Source organism: Haliotis rufescens, unplaced genomic scaffold (genome assembly GCF_023055435.1).
Source record: "Haliotis rufescens isolate VD_foot unplaced genomic scaffold, xgHalRufe1.0.p SCAF_3, whole genome shotgun sequence".
Taxonomy (NCBI): domain Eukaryota; kingdom Metazoa; phylum Mollusca; class Gastropoda; order Lepetellida; family Haliotidae; genus Haliotis; species Haliotis rufescens.
The window spans coordinates 43,142,466-43,163,836 of record NW_025964001.1 but is presented as its reverse complement, the minus strand read 5'-3'; the positions used below and the strand labels follow the sequence as shown (position 1 = coordinate 43,163,836).

The following is a 21,371-nucleotide window of genomic DNA, read 5'->3' as shown; positions in this document are numbered from 1 at the left end:
GTGTTTGTAATATATTTTATTAAGTTTATTCAAAAATTCATTCAATATTGTTTACATTAATTTTTGCATAATTGTTTGTGAAGTGATCGGTAGATGCACAACTCACAGTTATTTACAGCAACCACAGTCAGATTACCCCCATTGACGCCTTGAAACAAACTTTAGTTGACAGAGAATGGATACATGTATTATAAATGCCATGCTTTGACTTGTTAAGGCTTAAAAAAATAAAAGAATTGGTTCTCAGACAATGACTTTTGAAAATATAGCGGGCGATGTTTATTTATTTAGTTGTTTCTTTTGGTTGTTCACACTAGTATGTAACAAATAAACAGTTGTGTACAATCAACATGGAAAGGGCCTCCCTACATAAATGTATTCCTTGATGAATAAAATACTGGATTACAGTTTTTGACTACCGTTGGACCAATATATATAATTTTTTAGGACTTTTTTTTTTTTTTTAAATTGAAAAAAACCGAAACATGCGGCAAACTTTAGGATGATGCGGGGGGTGCCTGAGAACCAAGACTATCATTCTTTTAGCCTGAAGGGAATTTTTTTTTATCCCGACCAATTGCTGAATATATGCTGTATATATCTTTATAAGGAATTACAGTTATAACGAACTACAATTAGGGGTCCCTTTGAGTTCATTATAACCATATTTTACTGTACTCTTTGTGTTCATGGGGAGAAGTTGAATGTGTTTGATAGTGAGTGTTTGACTGTGAGTTTTTGATAGTAAGTGTTTGACTCTGAGTGTTTGATAGTGAATGTTTACTGTGAGTGTTTGACTGTGAGTATTAGATTGTGAGTCTTTGATAGTGAATGTTTGAGAGTGAGTGTTTGATATTGAATGTTTGTATAGGTGGACCCTGGATGTTGTGGACCTGATGTCCTGATGAGAGGATCGTTGTGTGTGACATTCCTTGTATATTACCCACACGGGTAGAATGGTTGAGCGTAATAACTGTCCGACATTTGCACATGTCCATTTTAGCAATTCTCCATGCAAATAGGTCAGTTGAAGCCATAATACGTCACAGAGCTTCATTGTTAAGAAAAATATGATGTATTCCATGTTTGTGACGTCACAAAGTGATTACGTGAGGTCATGGCAAACAATAGACTGATTTCATTGGCGTTTCTCTGTAGGGTTGATATTTCATACAGTTTTTCTTAATTCTCTCTCTTAAAATGTCAATTAGTGATATAAAGAATATATATATACTAGCCACATAAAGAAACTGTGCACGGAGAAAATATAGATGTAAGGGCACACCGTCCATATATGAAAGATAGGTTTGAACACAGCAATTATTGGAGACATTCAAACGCTCATGCACGTGCCATGCGATATGACGTCATTGATGGGGGCCTATGGACGTGCAATGTGTTACTGCACGTGCATCCTGTGCAGCTGTACACAGCATGTGCAACTCAAAATTCGCTGTCACTTTGGAAAGCATGATCTGTGGTCATTCAAAAGTTCAAAACTTCTCAGGCGCAGACACAAGCATATCACAAGCAAATCATGCCAAGATTGACAGCTGCACAGCGTCATGAAGCCATTGGAATGATCCGAGCGGGAATGGGGGCAACAACAGGTGGCAACACATTTCCAATGCCATCGTAACACGATATCGGCATTGGTGAGGCGTTATCAGAACACAAATGACGTTGCCGACCACCCACGTTCAGGACGTCCCCGAGTAACGACGCCAAGACAGGACAGATGGATTCGAGTTACACATCTCCGACACAGGATCCAAACGGCAGTAACGACGTCCCAGACAATTCCTGGACTGCGCCGTATCCATCCCAACACTGTCAGGAATCGTTTACGTCAGTACGAGATTCGACCACGACGCCCTGCCATACGTCCCATCCTGACACACCGTCATCGAGTCAACCGTCTAAGATGGTGTCGAAATCATGTTCGCCAACCTCGAATATGGTGGAGAAATGTTGTCTATACAGATGAATCGAGGTTCAACATTTCCCACAGTGACGGGCGCCAACGTGTCTACCGGCGTTTGGGAGAACGTTATGCACGCAACTGTATTGTGGAGAGGAATCGTTTTGGAGGTGGCTCTGTGATGATTTGGGGTGGGATAACAGCACGGCACCGAACCCCTTTGGTGGTTGCTCAGGGCAATCTCACCGGTGTTGGCTACAGAGATCAGATTCTGAGGCCTGTGGTCATTCCTTTCCTGCAACGTCATGGCCCGGGATTGACATTTCAACAGGACAACGCTCGTCCTCACACGGCTAGGGTCGCAATGGATTTCCTTCACCATAACAATGTCATGTTACTGCCATGGCCTGCAATTTCTCCAGATCTCTCCCCAATAGAGCATGTGTGGGATGAAATGGAGCGCCGTCTGCGTCGTCTTCCACATCCTCCAGATAACGTCCGTGACTTGGCACAGGATTTGAGGAGGATATGGCAGGCCATTCCCCAGGCCTTCCATGCCCATTTGGTGGACTCCATGCGTCGCCGATGCACTGCTGTGATTCACGCACAGGGTGGTCATACCCGTTATTGACTTTGTGACTTTGTCGTTTGACCCCCTACTCCATTTTGATCTTCTGACGTCATCGTAACAGATGTTGTTCAGGTCCCGTTGACATTTTCTTATGGTCCGATCATTCAGCTGCTACAGCGTTTGCATCATTTTGTTCTTGCTGTGTTGTATTTCAGTCCCGAATATATTTTCTCCGTGCACAGTTTCTTTATGTGGCTAGTATAGAATAAACTACTCCAAACTCAGAAATACGGTTATCTGGCCCTCTTGAATAAGTGCTGTTAGTCACTGACAAAGGCTCGGGATTAATATCGTTCATTCAGTCTGGGCAGATAATCTGTGATTCCTCGCAGGTCGTTGATTATTCTCGAGATATACATTGGCAATATGCACACTTCAACTTGTAACTATACATACAACATAGGTACTTCAAATTGTCGACCCGTGAAGATCGTGGGTAGAATAGGTCTTCAGCAACCCATGCTGGCGACTATTTTTGTCGTAAGAGGCGACTAAGGGGATCGGGTGGTCAGCCTAGCTGACTTGGTTGATGCATGTGATCAATCCCAATTGCGTAGATCGATGCTAATGATGTCAATCACTGGTTTATTTGGTCCAGACTCGATTATTTACAGACGGCCGTCATATAGGTGGAATATTGCTGAGTGCGGCGTTAAACAACAAACAAACATCAACCTGTCACTTTATATCCAGCATAGGTACATAAGTGAACTCGGGACCGCCCTCCAACTGATATGTATTTTGTCATGCATTCATTTCTGAATAAATAAACTGCAAGTTATTTTGTGGCGTTTGATTGTTAAATCAAGCAATTGTTTTTGCATTTATTTGTCCCAAATTATTTTTAGGCTCCGCACACTAACAGATTACTTTTTCCTGACAAATAACAATTGTGAACTATTGAAGTGATTTCCTCAACCGTGTAAAAGCTAAAGATGGAGGAGATGTGAAACACTACTCTAATTAACCCAATGGAAGAATCGGCTCAGATAATTACATGTAAATTACCACTGTAATAAAAGATTAAGTACTGATGTGGTGTTTCACTTCCACAGTTTCACCTTTATCAGCATCATATAACAGAAGCCTGTATTATATTACAGTGTGCTTATCGTAGTGTTCGTGGGGGCACAGGAGCCCTGAGTGTCGGGGTTGTTGCAATTCCATGAGTTGCCTCCCTTTGCTGCCAGGATCTGGGAGAGGGGTATCCAGAATAACCCGATTGTGAACCTTGATCTGACACCTCCCCTACTTGTGTGTTTCACCCAAGAACCGCCTGTGTTCTAGTGATTAGAGAGTCTGCCCTGAGACTGTCCAAGGTCTTGTAACGTCTGGCTGAACACCGCCTCCAAGTCCTAGTGGACAGAGCGCACACAAAGCAAAATTTATAGCCATCAATGACCATTGTACATTTAAACACATACCTCTTTGGCAATTAGATTGTGAATAGATATTGAAAATTCTTATAGAACAGGTAATCATTACACGTTCAGCTCGCCTGAACAAAATACCTTTCGGGCACACCTTGGCACAAAGTCAAAGGTAAGGGCACATTGTTCAATTATAATGTTTGCATAAACAATATCGATCACCAGAATATTGCCTTTGCTGTACGGTGACTTACTCTAGTTTTACATACACCTGATTCTTATACTGTCCCAGGTGAGACACACAGCCTTGTTTGTCACCAGTGACACAAAAAAGGAGGAAACTAGGTCAAGAACAATCACATGTTGTTTTATTTGTTTTGTGGATATCTAATGCAATTACAAGAACTCTGTACATCCATTCAATATCAAACTACCTATTCCCGAGATTCAACAAATATCAATGTGCATGTTCGTGGGACACTCAACTCATTACCTTAAAGAGTGGGTCATGGATCGAACTTTACTGCCAGAGGAATCATTGTACACTTCTTGTGCAGTTGTCGATGACCAAGCCTCGTGGCAATATGACGCACTGATATCGACTGCTTATACTGGTATTGTTACCAAGCGACTTGCACTTGTCTGTCTGAAGGTCAAACATTCGGAACATGGAACTAAACTGCCTGGCGAAAGAAAGGGTACACAATTCCTAATGGTGGTTTAAATGAAACAACCAAGAAATGGGTTTCGGTGGTGAAGTATTGATGCGGGTATCATAGTTGTGCTCTGGACTTTATTTGTACTGTCTCGGTGACTGTTAGCCTAGTAAAGGTTTGATAACGTTTGTAATTGTTTTTAGTTATCAAATCCAATTTTCAAGTCTATACTATCTTTTCCCCAGACAGTTTATCCTGGAAAGGTTAAATATTTCTTCGGGTATTGACATATTAATTGAGTCTTGGAATATTGTGACTTCAAAGTTATAGCAGATGATCAAGTAAGCTCCGATAAATACGATCTAGTATAACTCGCGACCCGTGATGATGCTTGCCGTAAAAGGTGACTATGCTTGTGAAAGGCGACTAAAGGGATCGTGTGGTCAGGCTCGCATACTTGGCATGGTATCGTATCTCAATTGCGTGGATCAGTGCTTATGATGTCTATCACTAGATTGTCTGGTCCTGACTCGATTATTTACAGGCCGCCGTCATATAGCTGAAATATTGCTGAGTGCGGCGTTAAACAACAAACAAACAACACAACTCGCATCGACGATGCCATACCGCTGGAATGACGTTCAGTAGCCACTGTGCTGTTAGTAGGGGACGTTACATGTGGTTTATACATTGTATAACGTGTGAAATTAAGTTCAGATTGGCGTTTGGGTATTCCTAGCTGTAATGTTTGAAAATGATAAGAATAATCCAATTGTTACAGAATTCACAAACATGTCGGAAGGGTATGTAGACACACGGTGTAGACTTGATTCCCGAAATCCATCTTCCCGAGGCAAGGGAGTTATAAGTATATATATATATATAATGTCCAGTTTCCACCGTTGCCGAACGAGGCTGGAATTGTGGAGTTAATTTTTGGCTGGACTAACGAGCCTGTGCATAGTCCAATCAAAATCGTGAAACGAAATCGACACCAGGTTCGCAAACTGCCGTGCAGATTTTGGTCGACTGCACTTTTTGCAAAGCATTTGTACTGTCAATATTTGCGTTAACAAATATTTTTCAAATCATTTCATGTTTTTGATAAAGATGCTGTCGCGATTTTATGCACTTCGCGAGGTAAGACCTGTTGTATTACAATTTTGATCTGGATTATTGGGTCAGATCGTCCTGACTGGGCCCCGCCATTTTGCTTGAAGCAAATGCATATGGTATGAGAGGTGGGACATAGAAGGGACGTAACTCGTAATAACCATTGGTGGCGCTACGATCGAGCATAGAAATTCCAGCCTAGTTCGGCAAGGGAGGAAACTCCCTTGCAACGGGAAGTGGCCCGAAATTAGGAACAGCATGTGACCACAGGATTAAGCTGAATCCCCAAATCAGGAATTGTATGTGGACACATGACGGACATCTCCGAAACAAGGAACAGAATGAGTGCACAAGATTACACCTGAGTACCTAACCATGGGGACTGTCGTGGTCAAGCGTCCGTCCGGAGAGCGGAAGGTCCGGGGGTACGATCCCCGGCCGCGTAAAAATACGTTAAAAGATGGGACTTGTTGTTACCCTGATCGGCTCGTCGTATAAAGTGTCTGAGTGAGGTATTCATGCGGCATGGTATCTCAGTGGGCGAGCTCTATAATTCGGCATCAGTCCGGACTAGTACAAGCAGCTACACAAACACACACGTGCATGCACGTCTCTATATAAGTGCAATAATCTCGGACGCGACGTTAAACCCAATTTCACTTCTCCTCACCTTACCATGACAACAGAGTCCCGAAATCAGGAAAGGTATGTGGACATATCATGAATAAGTCCTGAAACACCCCTAGCATGATGTAGGGATGTAGATGTCTGGCCTTTTGTCCGGAGACACGAGTGTCTGCAGGTTTTCCGTGTCCTCCCTTTTAAGGCCGGGCGGAACCATTTGGAAACAGGTGGAGTGGATCTGGAGCCGTCTCTGTCTAGACTCAACATCACGTAACAACATGGACATAGACTTGCCGTCCACGGTCATGCCACTACTTGACACGTTAATGTAACCAAGCTCCGACCTGTCGCCTTCTGGCTCAGTGGAGAAGAAACTGGTCTGTCTGGTTTGGGGTCTGGTACTAGGGGTCTTCTGGTCAGGGAGGCGGGGTGGATCATCGACTGGGTGAAGAATGGCTGTCACCCTCTGGAGGAGTGCTCTTGCCGTCCGGTCAGACAAAGGCGTCTTCTTTGTCATGAAGGACTGGAATGTCTTCAGGATGAGCTCGTCGTAAATCGGAGTGAGCATGTCGATTTTAGGAAGTTTGAGGGGGTTAGCCGCGCGCCTCGGCTTTGTGCGTGGTGATGTGTCGTTGACTTGGGTTGGTTCTAGTTTGCTATGTGTTGGTTCTTTGGGCTGCACCACTGGTTGCTTGATCTCAACAGCTATAAAGTCTTCAGCACTCTGATCTACCCTTGGAAGTTGGATGTTGCAACCTTTGGTTCCAGAAACATTCTTTGAAAAATGAACTTTCCTAGAAGAACAACTATCTGGCGAGTCGGATCTGTGTGTTTTACATTTGAGATCTGGTAGTCCAGTGTCACAGACTGAGAAGTGTGGTTTTTCAGGGCACCCTTGAGACCTATTGAAGCCATCCGAATCAACCCCAGATGCTTGAGAGTTCTCATCATCGTCAAAGAGATCATCACCGTTAACAAACAGCGTTTCTTGAGACCTAACATCCGATCTCTCCGATATTGAGTTAAAAGGAGTAGTGGGTTGTCTCGAAAGCCAAGGACTGACGGACTGAATAGCATTTGTCTTCATTTGCTCAACTTTAAGCCCCACTTGCGACCCTAGGGCCTTGACCTGCTTGATGTCTGCGTCATGCTGACGTTTCTTCTCCCTCCGTTTGGTAAGAAACTGATGACGACTTTTCGCTGCATAAGCTTTCCGCGATTGTCTCTGACCCTTATCAGGATAGTTCTCGGGGAGACAAGGAACTTTGTCCGCTTTTACAACAAAGTAGACGACCGGTAGCTGGAACGATGTTTTACTCTTGGATCCAACGAAACTAACGTGGTGGTTGCTGCTTGACGTCCCTCGTGACTTTTGGAAATGGAAGCTGGACTTTGACGATTCTAATCTTCCACGAGCTGATTTCAGTTTGGATTTGTAAGTGTCGTCGTCAAGAAGAACTGGCGACTTTCCCGCCAAGACGCCACGCCCAGCAGGTGTTATGTATCCTTGTCCACGGCTTGTAGGCACCTCGGGTAGCATGTTCACGTCCATGTCGCGAGGTATAGAATTTGGGTCGCCTGCCTTTGAGGTGAGCATGACATCCATGCCCTTTTCTATACACACCGTGTCCATGTTGTGTCCAGAAAGTGGACTCCGGAGATGACCATAATATCTGCAAGTACACAAAATTTCGAACTTAGGGAACATTTTATTTGTCAAATCCACACCAATAATTATTGATAGAAATGTAGCATCTCCGTCTCCGAAGAAGTCATGAGCTGCATGGTACAATTTTGGGCAACAGGTATCTTATTTGCCTCATGCATATTTTATATTGCACGAAATCACTACAGTGTATAAATTAACATAGACACACCAACCGGAACTAGTTCCTCGGTATATAAACTGCCGGACAAAAGAAAGTATACACTTGAAAACTGGATTTGACCCAAAAAAGTACAAGCGTTTAAAAACGTTACTAGGCTGAAAACGGTCGCCGAAACACTGCAAACCTAAGCTTCAAAACACATCTATGATACCCTTTTCAAATTACTTTATTATTGAATAATCATTTCTTGCTTGTACTGTCCTTTGCTTGGCAATTTAGCATACATGGGTTACTCCTGAATATTAGTGTTTTATAACTGACGATGAAACCCTAACTTGAACTCAATATAACGTCTCTTTTAACAAACAAAATAAGTGCCAAGAAGACCAAATGAGTATTATGATGAAACCAGCACTAAACAATAATGTCGACCTTGACCGGTTTGCTTTTTGTTGTTGTTGTTGTTGTTGTTGTTGTTGTTGTTGTTGTTATACCAGTCAACCCGTGAAGATCCGGGTCAGAGTTGGTCTTCAGCAACCCATGCTTGTCATAAGAGGCGACTAACTGGATCGGGTGGTCAGGCTCACTGACTTGGTTGATGCATGTCATCGTATCCTAACTGCGTAGATCGATTCTCATGATGTCAATCACTGTATTAAGTGGTCCAAACTTGATTATTTACAGACCGCCGTCATATAGCTGGAATATTGCTGAGTGCGGCGTTAAACAACAAACAAATGATAACAGTCACGACGCTAGACATATAAACATACGCTCAGTCTTCTGGTGTTTTGTCGTGCAGGTTGTTTACGTGTTACGGGATCACCTAGTGATGCCGGCGTCTCAGTCGTTACCTGTCCACCCAGACGTCCTCCGTGTCAAGCCTACATGTTTTAAGATTGATAATGCGATATCTCATTTCACCTCATATCAATCTCCGTGACATGGCTAGCGACTACTGGATACTCATAAGGCAGATACTGGATATCTTTCAAGAAAATATGATATCAGTATTTATGGATTATCTGTCACGAGCGAAATTAATGGTCCAGTTAACAAAATGTACGGGTTTCTATTACTGAAATTGTTTTGAATCTCTGACACCTACACGTAACTGAACAAAATATATGTTTATTTACCAAACTGACAATAGATATACTCCATGTATGTTTACGAGAGTTTGTCGGTTTGTTGTTTTATCATGTACATATATGATCTGTTTATGTATATTTAACTTTACAATCTCTCGGAGTGACCGACAGCGTCGCGGCACATATTAATATTCGGGTTAAACTAGTTTTTTCCGTTCCCATCTTTATGTACCGCATAAATACTTTTGATTAAGATCATGTACTTTATTTATGAATAACGAGATCAAAATAACAAAAAGGGACACCAGCTATCATTGGAGATTCTATTCTCACAAACCTTAACACATGCAACAATTCAATGTACAATAAAACAACTCTGGATCAACAATGCCTAAAAACACAAGAGATAGTATATGACCTATACATACCCTAGCACCTGTCAAGTTGTTGTCGTGCCCCTATAGACACCTGTGCAGGCAGTGGTACCCTGCCGAGTGTTAGTTTGTCCACAGTGTTGCGGAAAACCTATGTCGATTACAGGTGAAGCGTTGCCAATCTCTAATCCCACTAACGCCAGCATTGTTTCACTGGAACGCTAACCCATGCCGCGAATGTTACACCTTAAGATCTTCCACCAGATTTCACCTTTACAATGATCAAAGCATTTACCTGCGTTCTGGAGCAGGTCCCTGCGTTGGCTTGTTCACATGAACGGCGTTTCCACTGACGTCTGTGTTGAATTACCGCAAACCTACACCTAGCACTGCCTAGCTACCTGCACTACGGGACAACCCAATTAAAGGGTTCGCAGTACAACCCGTGTCTTTAAATCTGTTGCATATTAAACTTCAAGGTCAACGAGAAATTTGAACTTCTCGCTTTGTGAGATAGGTTTCATACGTCATAAGGTTTTGGAATTGTTCATGATATATTGAGAGTGAGTCTATCAAAACGTGTACAGATAAGGTGTGTTGGAGACGATTGATCGGCGCTCATGAAATATTGCTTTAAACTGAAACCTATACACTTACTTGTGATTTATGTGAACGAGATTTGTAAAACTTTTGAAGTACTTGTCATGCCTTATATGTAATGTACCCTTACACGATATTTTGAAAATATAAGCACGCTGTATCAGAATGTATGAGACGTATACTTTATGCATGTCTCATCATATATTTAAAATATAAGAATCGGGTGATCCTTAACATTTTTAGTAGTATATTTCGGCATATTGGTTGTTGTTTAACGCCGAAATCAGCAATATTCCAGCTATATGACGGTGGTCTGTAAATAATCGTGTCTGGACCAGACAATCCAGTGATTGACATCATGAGCATCGATCCACGAAATTGGGATCGATGACATGCATCAACCAAGTCAGCGAGCCTGACCACCCGATCCCGTTAGTCGCCTTTTACGACAAGCATATAGTCGCCTTTTACGGCAAGCATGGGTTACTGAAGACCTATTCTACCCCGGATCTTCACGGGTCATTTCGGCATATATTTACATATTCACCCGAGTTTGACGGTGCCACAGGTTGGGCAAGGTACGTTCACCTTTTCACGAACAAACAAATAAACATTATTTGATATTGATTCATAAACACATGCTCATGATGTAGGAATCGTATCTTGTCATCTTCGGTATTTCTTGATTTTATGATGATGATGATGATGATGATGATGATGATGATACTGTGAAAGTATGATATTGATCAGTAGTCATAGGAGTCACTGGTTTTGTTTGTTTGTTGTTTAACGCCGAACTCAGTAATAGTCCAACACGGATAACGGTCTGGACCGGACAATCCAGTGATTGACATTATGAGTATCGATGTACGCACCTGAGATACGATGACATGCATCACCAAGTCAGCGAACCTGACCACCCAATCCCGTTAGTCGCCTCTCAAGACAAGCATGGGTTTCTGAAGTAACCCGGATCTTCACCTAATGGAGAAGGGACACGAAGTAGCCCTGAAACGTCGTTACAAAAAATACAGTCTTGACTGTCATGTATGTCAGTCTAACACTGTTATTAATTAAGAAGATATTATTCTATATAAATCAGTTCTTCACGGTATCACGACCAATATCATTATGGGACCGAAAGTTTAATTCTCAGAATGTTATAAGGATTATGTTATACATTGGCAGTGACGTGCGTCACGCACTCCATAATAGCCGCCGTTTTAGGGTGGCTTGTCGACAGTCATGTGTGTCCGCGTAATCAGCGCAGCGTTTTATCAGATGGATGAAGGCACGGAAGTCTCCGGGGTATAGCTGCTATAGTTAATTAGCCCCGACATGAAAACACACACAGACTTGCTGTGTGCTGGTCCAGTCATAACCGGCCATGATCTATGGCACGAGCTCACGCGAGAAACTCTGCATCAATGCTGGGCAGTAAAGAGGCTGATTGTTATGCCTCATCATGAGAACGATGTAGTTTCACTTTATTGGGTATATACAATACCGACATATTAATTATTCAGGTAATCAGTGGACATTCCCACATATAGATTTGATATCACTATGGCAACTGATTTAAACAAGCTACTTCTCAACCAATACTGAATTAGTGTAAAAAGTGCGGAAAAAACAGTTAACGGACTCTTAGAAGCAGGTGGACAGTCACACGCGCTGAAGTGGTTTACTGTTGGTATAAATCATTTTTCATAACAGTAACTATTGAACTTAGTTTACACCCGACATTGTCACTCGAGAGCTTCTGAAGGACAAGTTATGTAGGTTAACATTAACTGTAGGTGAGTGGGCATCGCTCATCAGTATGATGATCGGGTTATATTAGACTGCAAGGGAACACTGATGACCATTCACATATATAATCGGACTGAATGGTCTGACTGTATGGAGACATATGTACCTGCAGATAAACAGACTCTGGTTTGTCTGCACGAAGACACTATTGAATATGACCTGCAGATAAACAGACTCTGGTCTGACTGCACGAAGACACTATTGAATATGACCTGCAGATAATCAGACTCTGGTCTAACTGCACAAAGACACTATTGAATATTACCTGCAGAAAATCAGACTCTACGGTCTGACTACATGAAGACACTGGTGCATTTTTCCTGCGATGAATATGTGTGAAAACGTGTTCACATTTTGCAAAACAGCGATTGCTTCCGAGCTACAAAGGGTTAATCGCCGGATGTTTCATGTGCCCCTGTCTAGGCAGGTCGTCCACACGTCTACAGTCCTTGTGCAGTAATTAGAACACATTTAATTTCGGATTGTTTTTTTCTCTAAAATGTCGTCTTTGATGTTATTAAAAAAAACATTGACAGTCGTGAAGAAAGCTGTCTGCGTTGTCGTCCACGGTCAACCTACTTCACAGAAACAACCCAGGAACAGGTGATGCGTGGGTATACTGTCCTCAATATCAGAACAACTCACACATATTCAGGATCAATCCATGTTGCTCTGCAATACCAACGGCGTCGATAAACAGGTGTGATGATATACTAGTGTGACTGCGACTACATATAACAGCGGGTGTATTGGAACACCAGGATCTGGAGCAGTACCTTGATGCCATCGGTGTTCTTTGTTTGTCTCTGTGATGCAAGCGTGGGAGACGGAACCCAGGACGTAATAGCATGATACGTCAGTGTTGACTGTCAACAGAAGGAACAGTATAGCGCTGAGGACAATAACAGCATGGGGAAGTTTGGTCTGGTTCCGTTGGCATGTGAGTATCAATAGTACATTTTTATACCATCCACGACCATTCCGCGTTCGAGCCTCTGCGTGAGGTACATATAGGCTTTGATTTCGGGTATAAGTAGTCTGAAAACGATTTTTGTATCGGCGAAAATTATATGTCGTGGTATCTGATGTATCAAGTAATAAGTCGGCATGGGCTTGTTTTTCTCCTTCAGTCAACAGAAATAAATCACATATTTATTAACTAAATAGTCTACTGGCACTTTTAGAATGGATGATGGTAATATTCGTGGAGGTAGTTGAAGGCGAATAAAAATGAATTCTATGTTGCGTGTATTTCAGGATTTGAAATGTCCACAAGGAGCATGTTATGTTGCCTGTGGCATTGGTGAGGAAATGTTTACACGTGGCGGGTCTGTTACAAGAAATTAATCATTCTGTGTTGATTCCGATCTCTGATACAGATTGGACACTCTAGGCTATGTGTCAATATTTAGCACCGTTGTTGACAAGTACTGGTGGAGGATGTTGGGGCTATATTAATATGGTAACAACCTTCAGTCAGAGTTAGTTTCAAGGTACATCTCACTTTACTTACACAGCATCTGTTCCTGTTGTCTACATACAAACTATACTGCACGTGACCGCCAAGTGAGATCAGTGAGTCAACCAGAAGCTATCCGTGACATGACTTAAGGCTAAATAATTTAATTTTTAGATTTCCAGTACAATATACAGTTTGTTACATATTTTTACAACCTGAAAAATCTTTGTAAATTAACTGTCGATTGATATGAAGAATATATGTTTGGTTGGACATAGGGTGTATTTCGTAAAGTGGGGGAACACATTCAGTGATGTGTTTCGTCTTAAGGTACTTTGGAACAAGACAATTATGCGAGGTGAGGCGTCCGGTAGTGATGCGTAGGGACGAAGAACTATGAAATGATCTTATTCCATGACGAATGGTCATGTTCACACATTCATGTAGTGTCTAGCCAAGCATTTCGTTACAGTATATATATATAACTAGTTCTTTGACATCATCCGTGTTTGTAGATGCCCCAAGCATGTTAAATGTACATGCTTTTTGTCTTTGGGAGACATGTAGAGGAATACTTACTCGTATGTATGTATCTAACTCGAAGTGATTCGTACCTTGCACAAGCCTAAATAAAATAGTACTCATCTTCAATAATTATGCCCTTCATTGCAAAACTGGCATTCTCGTTTAATAGTTTGTTTGTTTGTTGTTTAACGCAGCACTCAGCAATATCCCATATATATGACGGCGGTCTGTAAATAATCGAGTCTGAACCATGCTTGCCGTGAGAGGCGACTAACGGGATCGGATGGTCATGTTCGCTGACTTGGTTGATGCATGTCATCGTATCCCAAATGCGAGATCCGATGCTCATGATGTCGGCGGTCTGTAAGTAATCGAGTCTGGACCAAACAATCCAGTCATTGACATCATGAGCGTCGATCTACGCACTTGGGATACGATGACATGCATCAACCGAGTCAGCAAGCCTGACCACCCGATCCCGTCAGTCGCCTCTTACGACAAGCATAGTCGCCCCTTACGGCAAGCATGGATTGCTCAAACCCTATTGTACCCCGGATCTTGACGGGTCGTTAATAGTAAAATAATAGTGCAAATTTTGTTCTGATCATATTTAGTGAGATATAATCGAAAGTCTTTTAATTAGTAGATTACATACAATTCGTCTCTGATTCAAGTGGTATCAATGACTCTGTGTCAGGTTAACGTTATTGTGCCACCGAATCTGGTGCACACTCGTATACTCCGCGATGTCTACCAGTTACTTTCCAGAGTTGAAAGACAAGCAAGCTTACTATTAGTAGGGCTACCCCTTCCCTACCCCTGCACAGTATCATGTGAGGGACCCGTCCCTGCCAACAAGTATGTTTGAGTGAAAATTGTAATCCGAATGTATTATCTGTACCTAGCTTCGGTCATGGGAGTCGTGTCTATGTACACCTATCGGAGGGCTAAACAAAGTACGTGATCTAGACTACCAGTTTCGGTTGCTGAGTGGGTTAGATCGCTGAATTTGTGTTCTGGCGATTAGTAGCCTCACCCCGAGAGTGTGGGTTCGAATCCCGGAAGGGCCTCCAATAAATATAGTGCTAGAATTTGTACTTTACCAAGAAAATATATTCCCAGATATAACATGTTATGTTTGACCACTTTCCCTTAATTTGACATATTTCTTGAGAAATATATATTGAGTGCGAAGTGAAATACATTATCCTGGCGACCTGAAATACACTATCCTGACACTATCTATGAAGTTTCATGTGGTTTGTTTCTGCACATGATTCTCTACGTTTGTACTCAATGATGTGTGGAAAAGTTAATTCTTCCCCCATTTGTTTCAGCCCCGTCAACGCCGGTCTGGCACGCAGTGTGGGTGCTGCTTGTCGTGCAGGCATATGGGGCACCCACCAGCTCAACGCTCGACACCAACTCTACTCTCATCAACCAGACCCAAACAAGTCAGGACCAACCTGTGTTAGATTCTACATTCAGCAGCCAGGCCCAAACAAGTCAGGGCCAACCTGTGTTAGATTCTACATTCAGCAACCAGGCACAAACAAGTCAGGGCCAACCTGTGTTAGATTCTACATTCAGCAACCAGGCCCAAACAAGTCAGGACCAACCTGTGTTAGATTCTACATTCAGCAGCCAGGCACAAACAAGTCAGGGCCAACCTGTGTTAGATTCTACATTCAGCAACCAGGCACAAACAAGTCAGGGCCAACCTGTGTTAGATTCTACATTCAGCAACCAGGCCAAAACAAGTCAGGACCAACCTGTGTTAGATTCTACATTCAGCAGCCAGACGCAGACAAGTCAGGACCAACCTGTGTTAGATTCTACATTCAGCAGCCAGACGCAGACAAGTCAGGACCAACCTGTGTTAGATTCTACATTCAGCAACCAGACGCAGACAAGTCAGGACCAACCTGTGTTAGATTCTACATTCAGCAACCAGACCCAAACAAGTCAGGACCAACCTGTGTTAGATTCTACATTCAGCAGCCAGACGCAGACAAGTCAGGACCAACCTGTGTTAGATTCTACATTCAGCAACCAGGCCCAAACAAGTCAGGACCAACCTGTGTTAGATTCTACATTCAGCAACCAGGCCCAAACAAGTCAGGACCAACCTGTGTTAGATTCTACATTGAGCAGCCAGGCCCAAACAAGTCAGGACCAACCTGTGTTAGATTCTACATTCAGCAACCAGGCCAAAACAAGTCAGGACCAACCTGTGTTAGATTCTACATTCAGCAGCCAGACGCAGACAAGTCAGGATGATCCTTTGTCAGATTCTACATTGGTCACCAAGACAGTGACACCCCACGAGCAACTTATGTCTGATTTTCCAACATCACCTGCAGGGTCGGACCTCCAGACATCAGTCATAAATACTGATTCCCCAACTGCTCCGTTATCAAGCATACTGTCACCGACAGGCAACGGTATCATAGCACCATCAAGCACGTCACAAAATGAAAGTCTGACATTCAAATCTGACTCTGTTAGAAATGCCAACCAAATGCAGCCATTAGACAAACAGTCTGATCTTACCGAAATATTAGCAAATAAAACTCATGTCCCTGATCCATCTCGAACTTGGGTAGAGTCAAGCAGCTCCTCGCTATCTCTCAATGATTACATCCTGCAGCTGTTTGATCCTGACGCCTCGTACAGAAAGTGCACGGACGTCGTTAGCAGTTGGTATGACGCTTGGAGAAAGGCAAGACTAAGATCTACCCAGCATTCCGAAATACACTCTTCAAGCCCCGGATGCTATTCTGATTCAATGTCAAACATTGGCTGCGTAAGTGAAGCTCCTACCGAACACTACACTCAGATTGAGCCAAGTGCGAGCTTCCGGTTCCGGTCTGATCCTAATGAACTTTCAAGCCTTGACTCGACTGAAACGGGCGAGGTCATGTCCTACACCAGTGAAGCTAGCCTTCCTTTTAGCCCAGGTTCAGAGATATCAGAACTTATTATGCCTGAAACAACAGCGCACGAAACCATGTCCTCTTCGTCTGCAGTTGATAGTGTCATCGTTTCATCAGTGAATTATACATCGTCTGCTACTGACAATGCAACTGTAGAATTCGTTTCAGAAATGTACAACATGTCATCGTCGTTTGTACCAGACACTGTACCTTCTAGGTTCTCGGGGACGCCAGTATCGACACTGACGACTAACGATATGGATTGCACTGACTGCATCACACCATCTTCCGTAACATTATCTCGGAGTACTCCAAACAAAACAAGCATATTTCAAGGTCCTCAGCAAACAACGCCCTTAAATATATCTTTGGTAGTTTCAACAGGAACTATGAACGTAGAACCAGATTTGCAATCGAGTACGTCTGAAGTCCCAACAATGATTGTTTATTACAATTTCTCAGGGTCTATAGTTTTCTGTGAAACTACAATACCACCTAAAGTGCAGGTTTCTAGCAGTTCAGAGTTTCTACAGTCATTGTCAGACTCTACCAACTCTCTGTCATCTGCGACAACTATCACAGAAGGTACTGGGAACAATGTTGGAGGTGGAGGAACAGTAACAGACGACACGACCCCGAAGATAGGATCCACTGCAGGGGGAACCACGGCTGTACCAGACGGATCCATCGGGTCCGTCTCATCTGGATCTGGCACTGGAAGCGGGGGAGTTTCTGTCACTACAGGGGGACTGGGGCCCGGAAGGACGGAGTCGGGGGGAACAGGGACAGGGACGTCACTAGAAGTCCAAGTCCTCAGAACAACACCACAGCCGACCACTAGAAAAAAAGTAAGTCGGTCAAAATTTCTCTGAAAACAGTACTTTACAGTCTGGGTAATTCATGTTCCGACATATAAATATATCTTTTCCGATACATACCCATTTCTTTTTCAAATCGTTTAGGGGGTATTCGACCCCCTTTTTTATATTATCACACTATATATACACTTCCACTGAAACCGATTCAGGGGAGCTGCTGACAGGAGGGTATGGTCGTTTCCGAAACAATTCTAAAAGATCTTTCCAGACATTGTTTGAAATGTCAAATGAATCCAGTATTTGCCTTAATTCTCTAGTTCATAAGTATACTCCACTTTGCTGACCTAACAGCTTCCTGTTAGGTGCTCAGAAGTTTTTTTATCAAGGTTCAAAGAATTTTATGTAGACATGAGGACATTTCCAAATTTGACTCATCTGTGACAAAAACGATGTCTGATTCAATTCCCTATTTTGACTTGTACCACATGTTTCAGTGTATGTTCAGGTGAACAATTGACTTGCCTTTGTATGCGTTTGTGACGGAATAGTTGGAATCGTACAATCGACTCTGCTTTTAGCAGAGATTTCGTAATATGGAAAGGGTTTATTATGATTATGATTATGAAAAGGGCTATATCGATTATATTTAACAGCTTCCTTCCTCGCCATAAATAGAATCATATCTAGGCCTAAACGTTGTCATATAATTAGTATTGCATTAAATATCAGCCAAATGCATAATATGACAGAGGCAGAGATTGACGCCCCCATATGTGTAGTGGGGCCACGGCTGATAATAACATTGTGAAAAACAACAGGCCCGATTTTTGAAAGCCTTATTTACGCGAGTGTTAGTCATATTCTGCCTGTATTATTTCTAAGTGTAAAATATTAATCTTTAGACGAGATGATAATTATTCTATAGTTAACATTACATATAAGATTTCGAAGCAAATGCCGTAAAAACATCTACTATTTTAGCTCACCTGAACTTTCAATTCAAGTGAACTTATGGCGTGAGGTATTTCCATCGTCCGTCCACCTGCCCGTTTATATTCCCGTCTGAAACCACATGGCTAATGAAACTTTGCAAGAGTGGTCCCAGCTATCGTGTCTCTGAACTTGCGAACAGAATTCTGATCCGTCACGACAGCTATGTAATGTTTGCCCATTATCCAACCATTTCGGTATGTATCATTATGAAATTCGACATGCAGCAAGTATGTTGTGAGCTCAGCGACATATTGTAAGTTTGTGTCGCATTTTGAATTTCATCTAAATCTTTACATTATTTCTGTCTTCCCATCCCTCAATATCCAGTATAGCTTATTATTCGACAATTTCTCCAAAACCTAATAGTTAATGAAGCTGAAATTTGTTGTTTGCTGATCACAGCATTTATGTTTCTTAAATTACTCACAGAATTCACATCCGATTTCAAACATCGTCGCAATGTCAGCCATATTTGAAATGTTATTTTTGCCGTTCATGTGTGTCAAAAAGAAAATAGCCTTGCTGTTTTACTGTTACTTAATTTTGAATATGCTGTGTTTACCCTTTCCGTATGACCTAATTTTTCGAATATTCCCGAACATTTTGGTGAGCCTGTATTTGTCACTTTCTGACACGTTTCCATTTCAGTCGAACAATGTGTCCCGGTCCGTGGTGATTGGCCTTGTGTGTGGGGTAGCCTTCTGTGTCGGCTTCCTGGTCATGTGTCTGTGCTTCTTCAAGTTCTGCTGCAACGGCCCCAGCATCTCCCCCCAGCTGTACAACTACAAGCCCCATAACCCCAACGACCCCCAGCTCGCCCCCTCACCCCCCACCACCCACAGGGCGAAGAAGATATTTGTTGCCGATTGATCCTTGGAAATTCAATAAAAACAACAAAAGTCGACATTGAAGACAATAAGAAGAAGATTCACTTGCAAGAGAGTGAGTGTATAGGGTTCTACTCTACAACCGAGTCTGGACTAGGCAAGCAAGTGGTTGATAGTGTGAGCACTCATTGTAGTTACATCGTCTGCGAGGATCACCTGTATCTACATATTATGACCTGACTTGATTGCAGTGAGGATAATACAAATGAGAGTCCGTGTCTCAAGCGTATATCCTTCTGCATACTACATGGAACGGGGTGAGACCCGTGAAGATCCGGGGTAGAAATAGGCCTGCAGCAACCCATGCTTGCCGTGAGAGGCGACTAACGGGATCGGGTGGTCAGGTTCGCTGACTTGGTTGATGCATATCATCGTATCCCAAATGCGTGATCCGATGCTCATGATGTCGGCGGTCAGTAAATAATCGAGTCTGGACCAAACAATCCAGTCATTGACATCATGAGCATCGATCTACGCAATTGAGATACGTTAACATGCATCAACCAAGTAAGCGAGCCTGACCACCCGATCCCGTTAGTCGCCTCTTACAAGCATAGTCGCCTCTTACAGCAAGCATGGGCTGCTGAAGACCTATTCTAACCCGGATCTTAACTATATATTTTATTGTCATTAGGATGGATGACCGTCATTGCGAAGTGACCTTTTAGGGCATGTGGGTAGCATTTTACAGGACGTGTCATGAAGGCCGCGTTGCGATACTTATCAATGGAGATTCAGTTTAAGGAGGTATCATGGAATTATTTCTCCTTATAGACGTGTTTTTATGGTTATCATTAATGGCGAGATTGGTGTGCATAATTTAGGTACGTCTGGTGACCAATCAAGTTGCGTTTGTACGATATGTAAGTGCGTGAGTTGGGCTTGACCATGTTCCAGTATTCCGGTTATATCGCGGCTGTCAGGGTAATATGGGAAAACCATCCTAAGAGAATCAGACAGCCGACGTTAACCACGCATGTAATACCTACAAGTGAAGGTCTGGTTACTGACAATAGATCTTACTCGGGGCGAATCTTGGATTCAACCCATGGCCATCGGATCTGTCATCCTGGCACCAATTCTGTACAGCGATTTCTATCGCTTTTAGCGACTGGGCCACCCGTTCCCCCAAATCTGGACTCAAACATACCCGGACTGCAAACTGGCACTAGTTCAGTTTAAGTAAGAATTGACTTTCACTTTGCGTGAGTTCACTTGAGTATGAACCTTCATAGACTGTATGAACATCGGAGCATAAATTAACCTTTGCTAGAAGTTAATATTTTACCACGTTTCAAGATTAATTTGTTAATCAAGCAGATTGTTTTAAGAATCTGAATTCCATACACTATTGCTGACTTGCACATATAGTTGTTTATGACCGGAGAGTGCAACAAGCAATTCTCCCTTACCTTATTCCTTGATTGTACAGTTATATTCTTCCTATTCTGATACCATTAGATGTCATGTTTATACAAGTCTTCAACGAAGAAGGTATGTCGTCGTCCTTGTCATTGAAACACATATCACTGTAAATAAAGTTATGTTTGTGAGCGCCCAATGTACTTTATTATGTTAATGGTCTTGAGCGATGCGACTGTGCATCTACAAAGTTAGTCCAGCTATATGACAGCGTTAGTCCAGCTATATGACAGCGTTAGTCCAGTTATATGACGGCAATCTGATAATAACCGAGTCTGGACCAGACACTCTGGTGATTGGCATCATGAGC

The 21,371-nt window shown here is 42.6% G+C and overlaps 2 protein-coding genes across 3 annotated transcripts; one reads left to right on the top strand and one right to left on the bottom strand.

Moving 5' to 3' along the window:
• Window positions 1–6,262: 6,262 nt before the first annotated feature.
• On the bottom strand, window positions 6,263–10,060 carry LOC124125295. Of its 2 annotated transcripts, none has more exons than XM_046488589.2 (2): window positions 9,905–10,060; window positions 6,263–7,988 (listed from the first exon to the last, which is right to left on the bottom strand). In XM_046488589.2, exon 2 carries the CDS (start codon window positions 7,946–7,948, stop codon window positions 6,434–6,436), a length of 1,515 nt encoding a protein of 504 aa, XP_046344545.1. In that variant the 5' UTR covers window positions 7,949–7,988; window positions 9,905–10,060; the 3' UTR covers window positions 6,263–6,433. The 2 variants fall into 2 exon arrangements, with proteins under 2 accessions (XP_046344545.1, XP_046344537.1); XM_046488581.2 differs by lacking the exon at window positions 9,905–10,060 and adding an exon at window positions 9,664–9,856.
• Window positions 10,061–12,530: 2,470 nt separating this feature from the next.
• Window positions 12,531–19,964, top strand: LOC124124928 (probable GPI-anchored adhesin-like protein PGA55). The gene is made up of 3 exons (XM_048403432.1): window positions 12,531–12,961; window positions 15,343–17,789; window positions 19,401–19,964. The coding sequence occupies exons 1-3, from the start codon at window positions 12,931–12,933 to the stop codon at window positions 19,620–19,622; spliced, it is 2,700 nt and encodes an 899-aa protein (XP_048259389.1). The 5' UTR covers window positions 12,531–12,930; the 3' UTR covers window positions 19,623–19,964.
• Window positions 19,965–21,371: the final 1,407 nt, after the last annotated feature.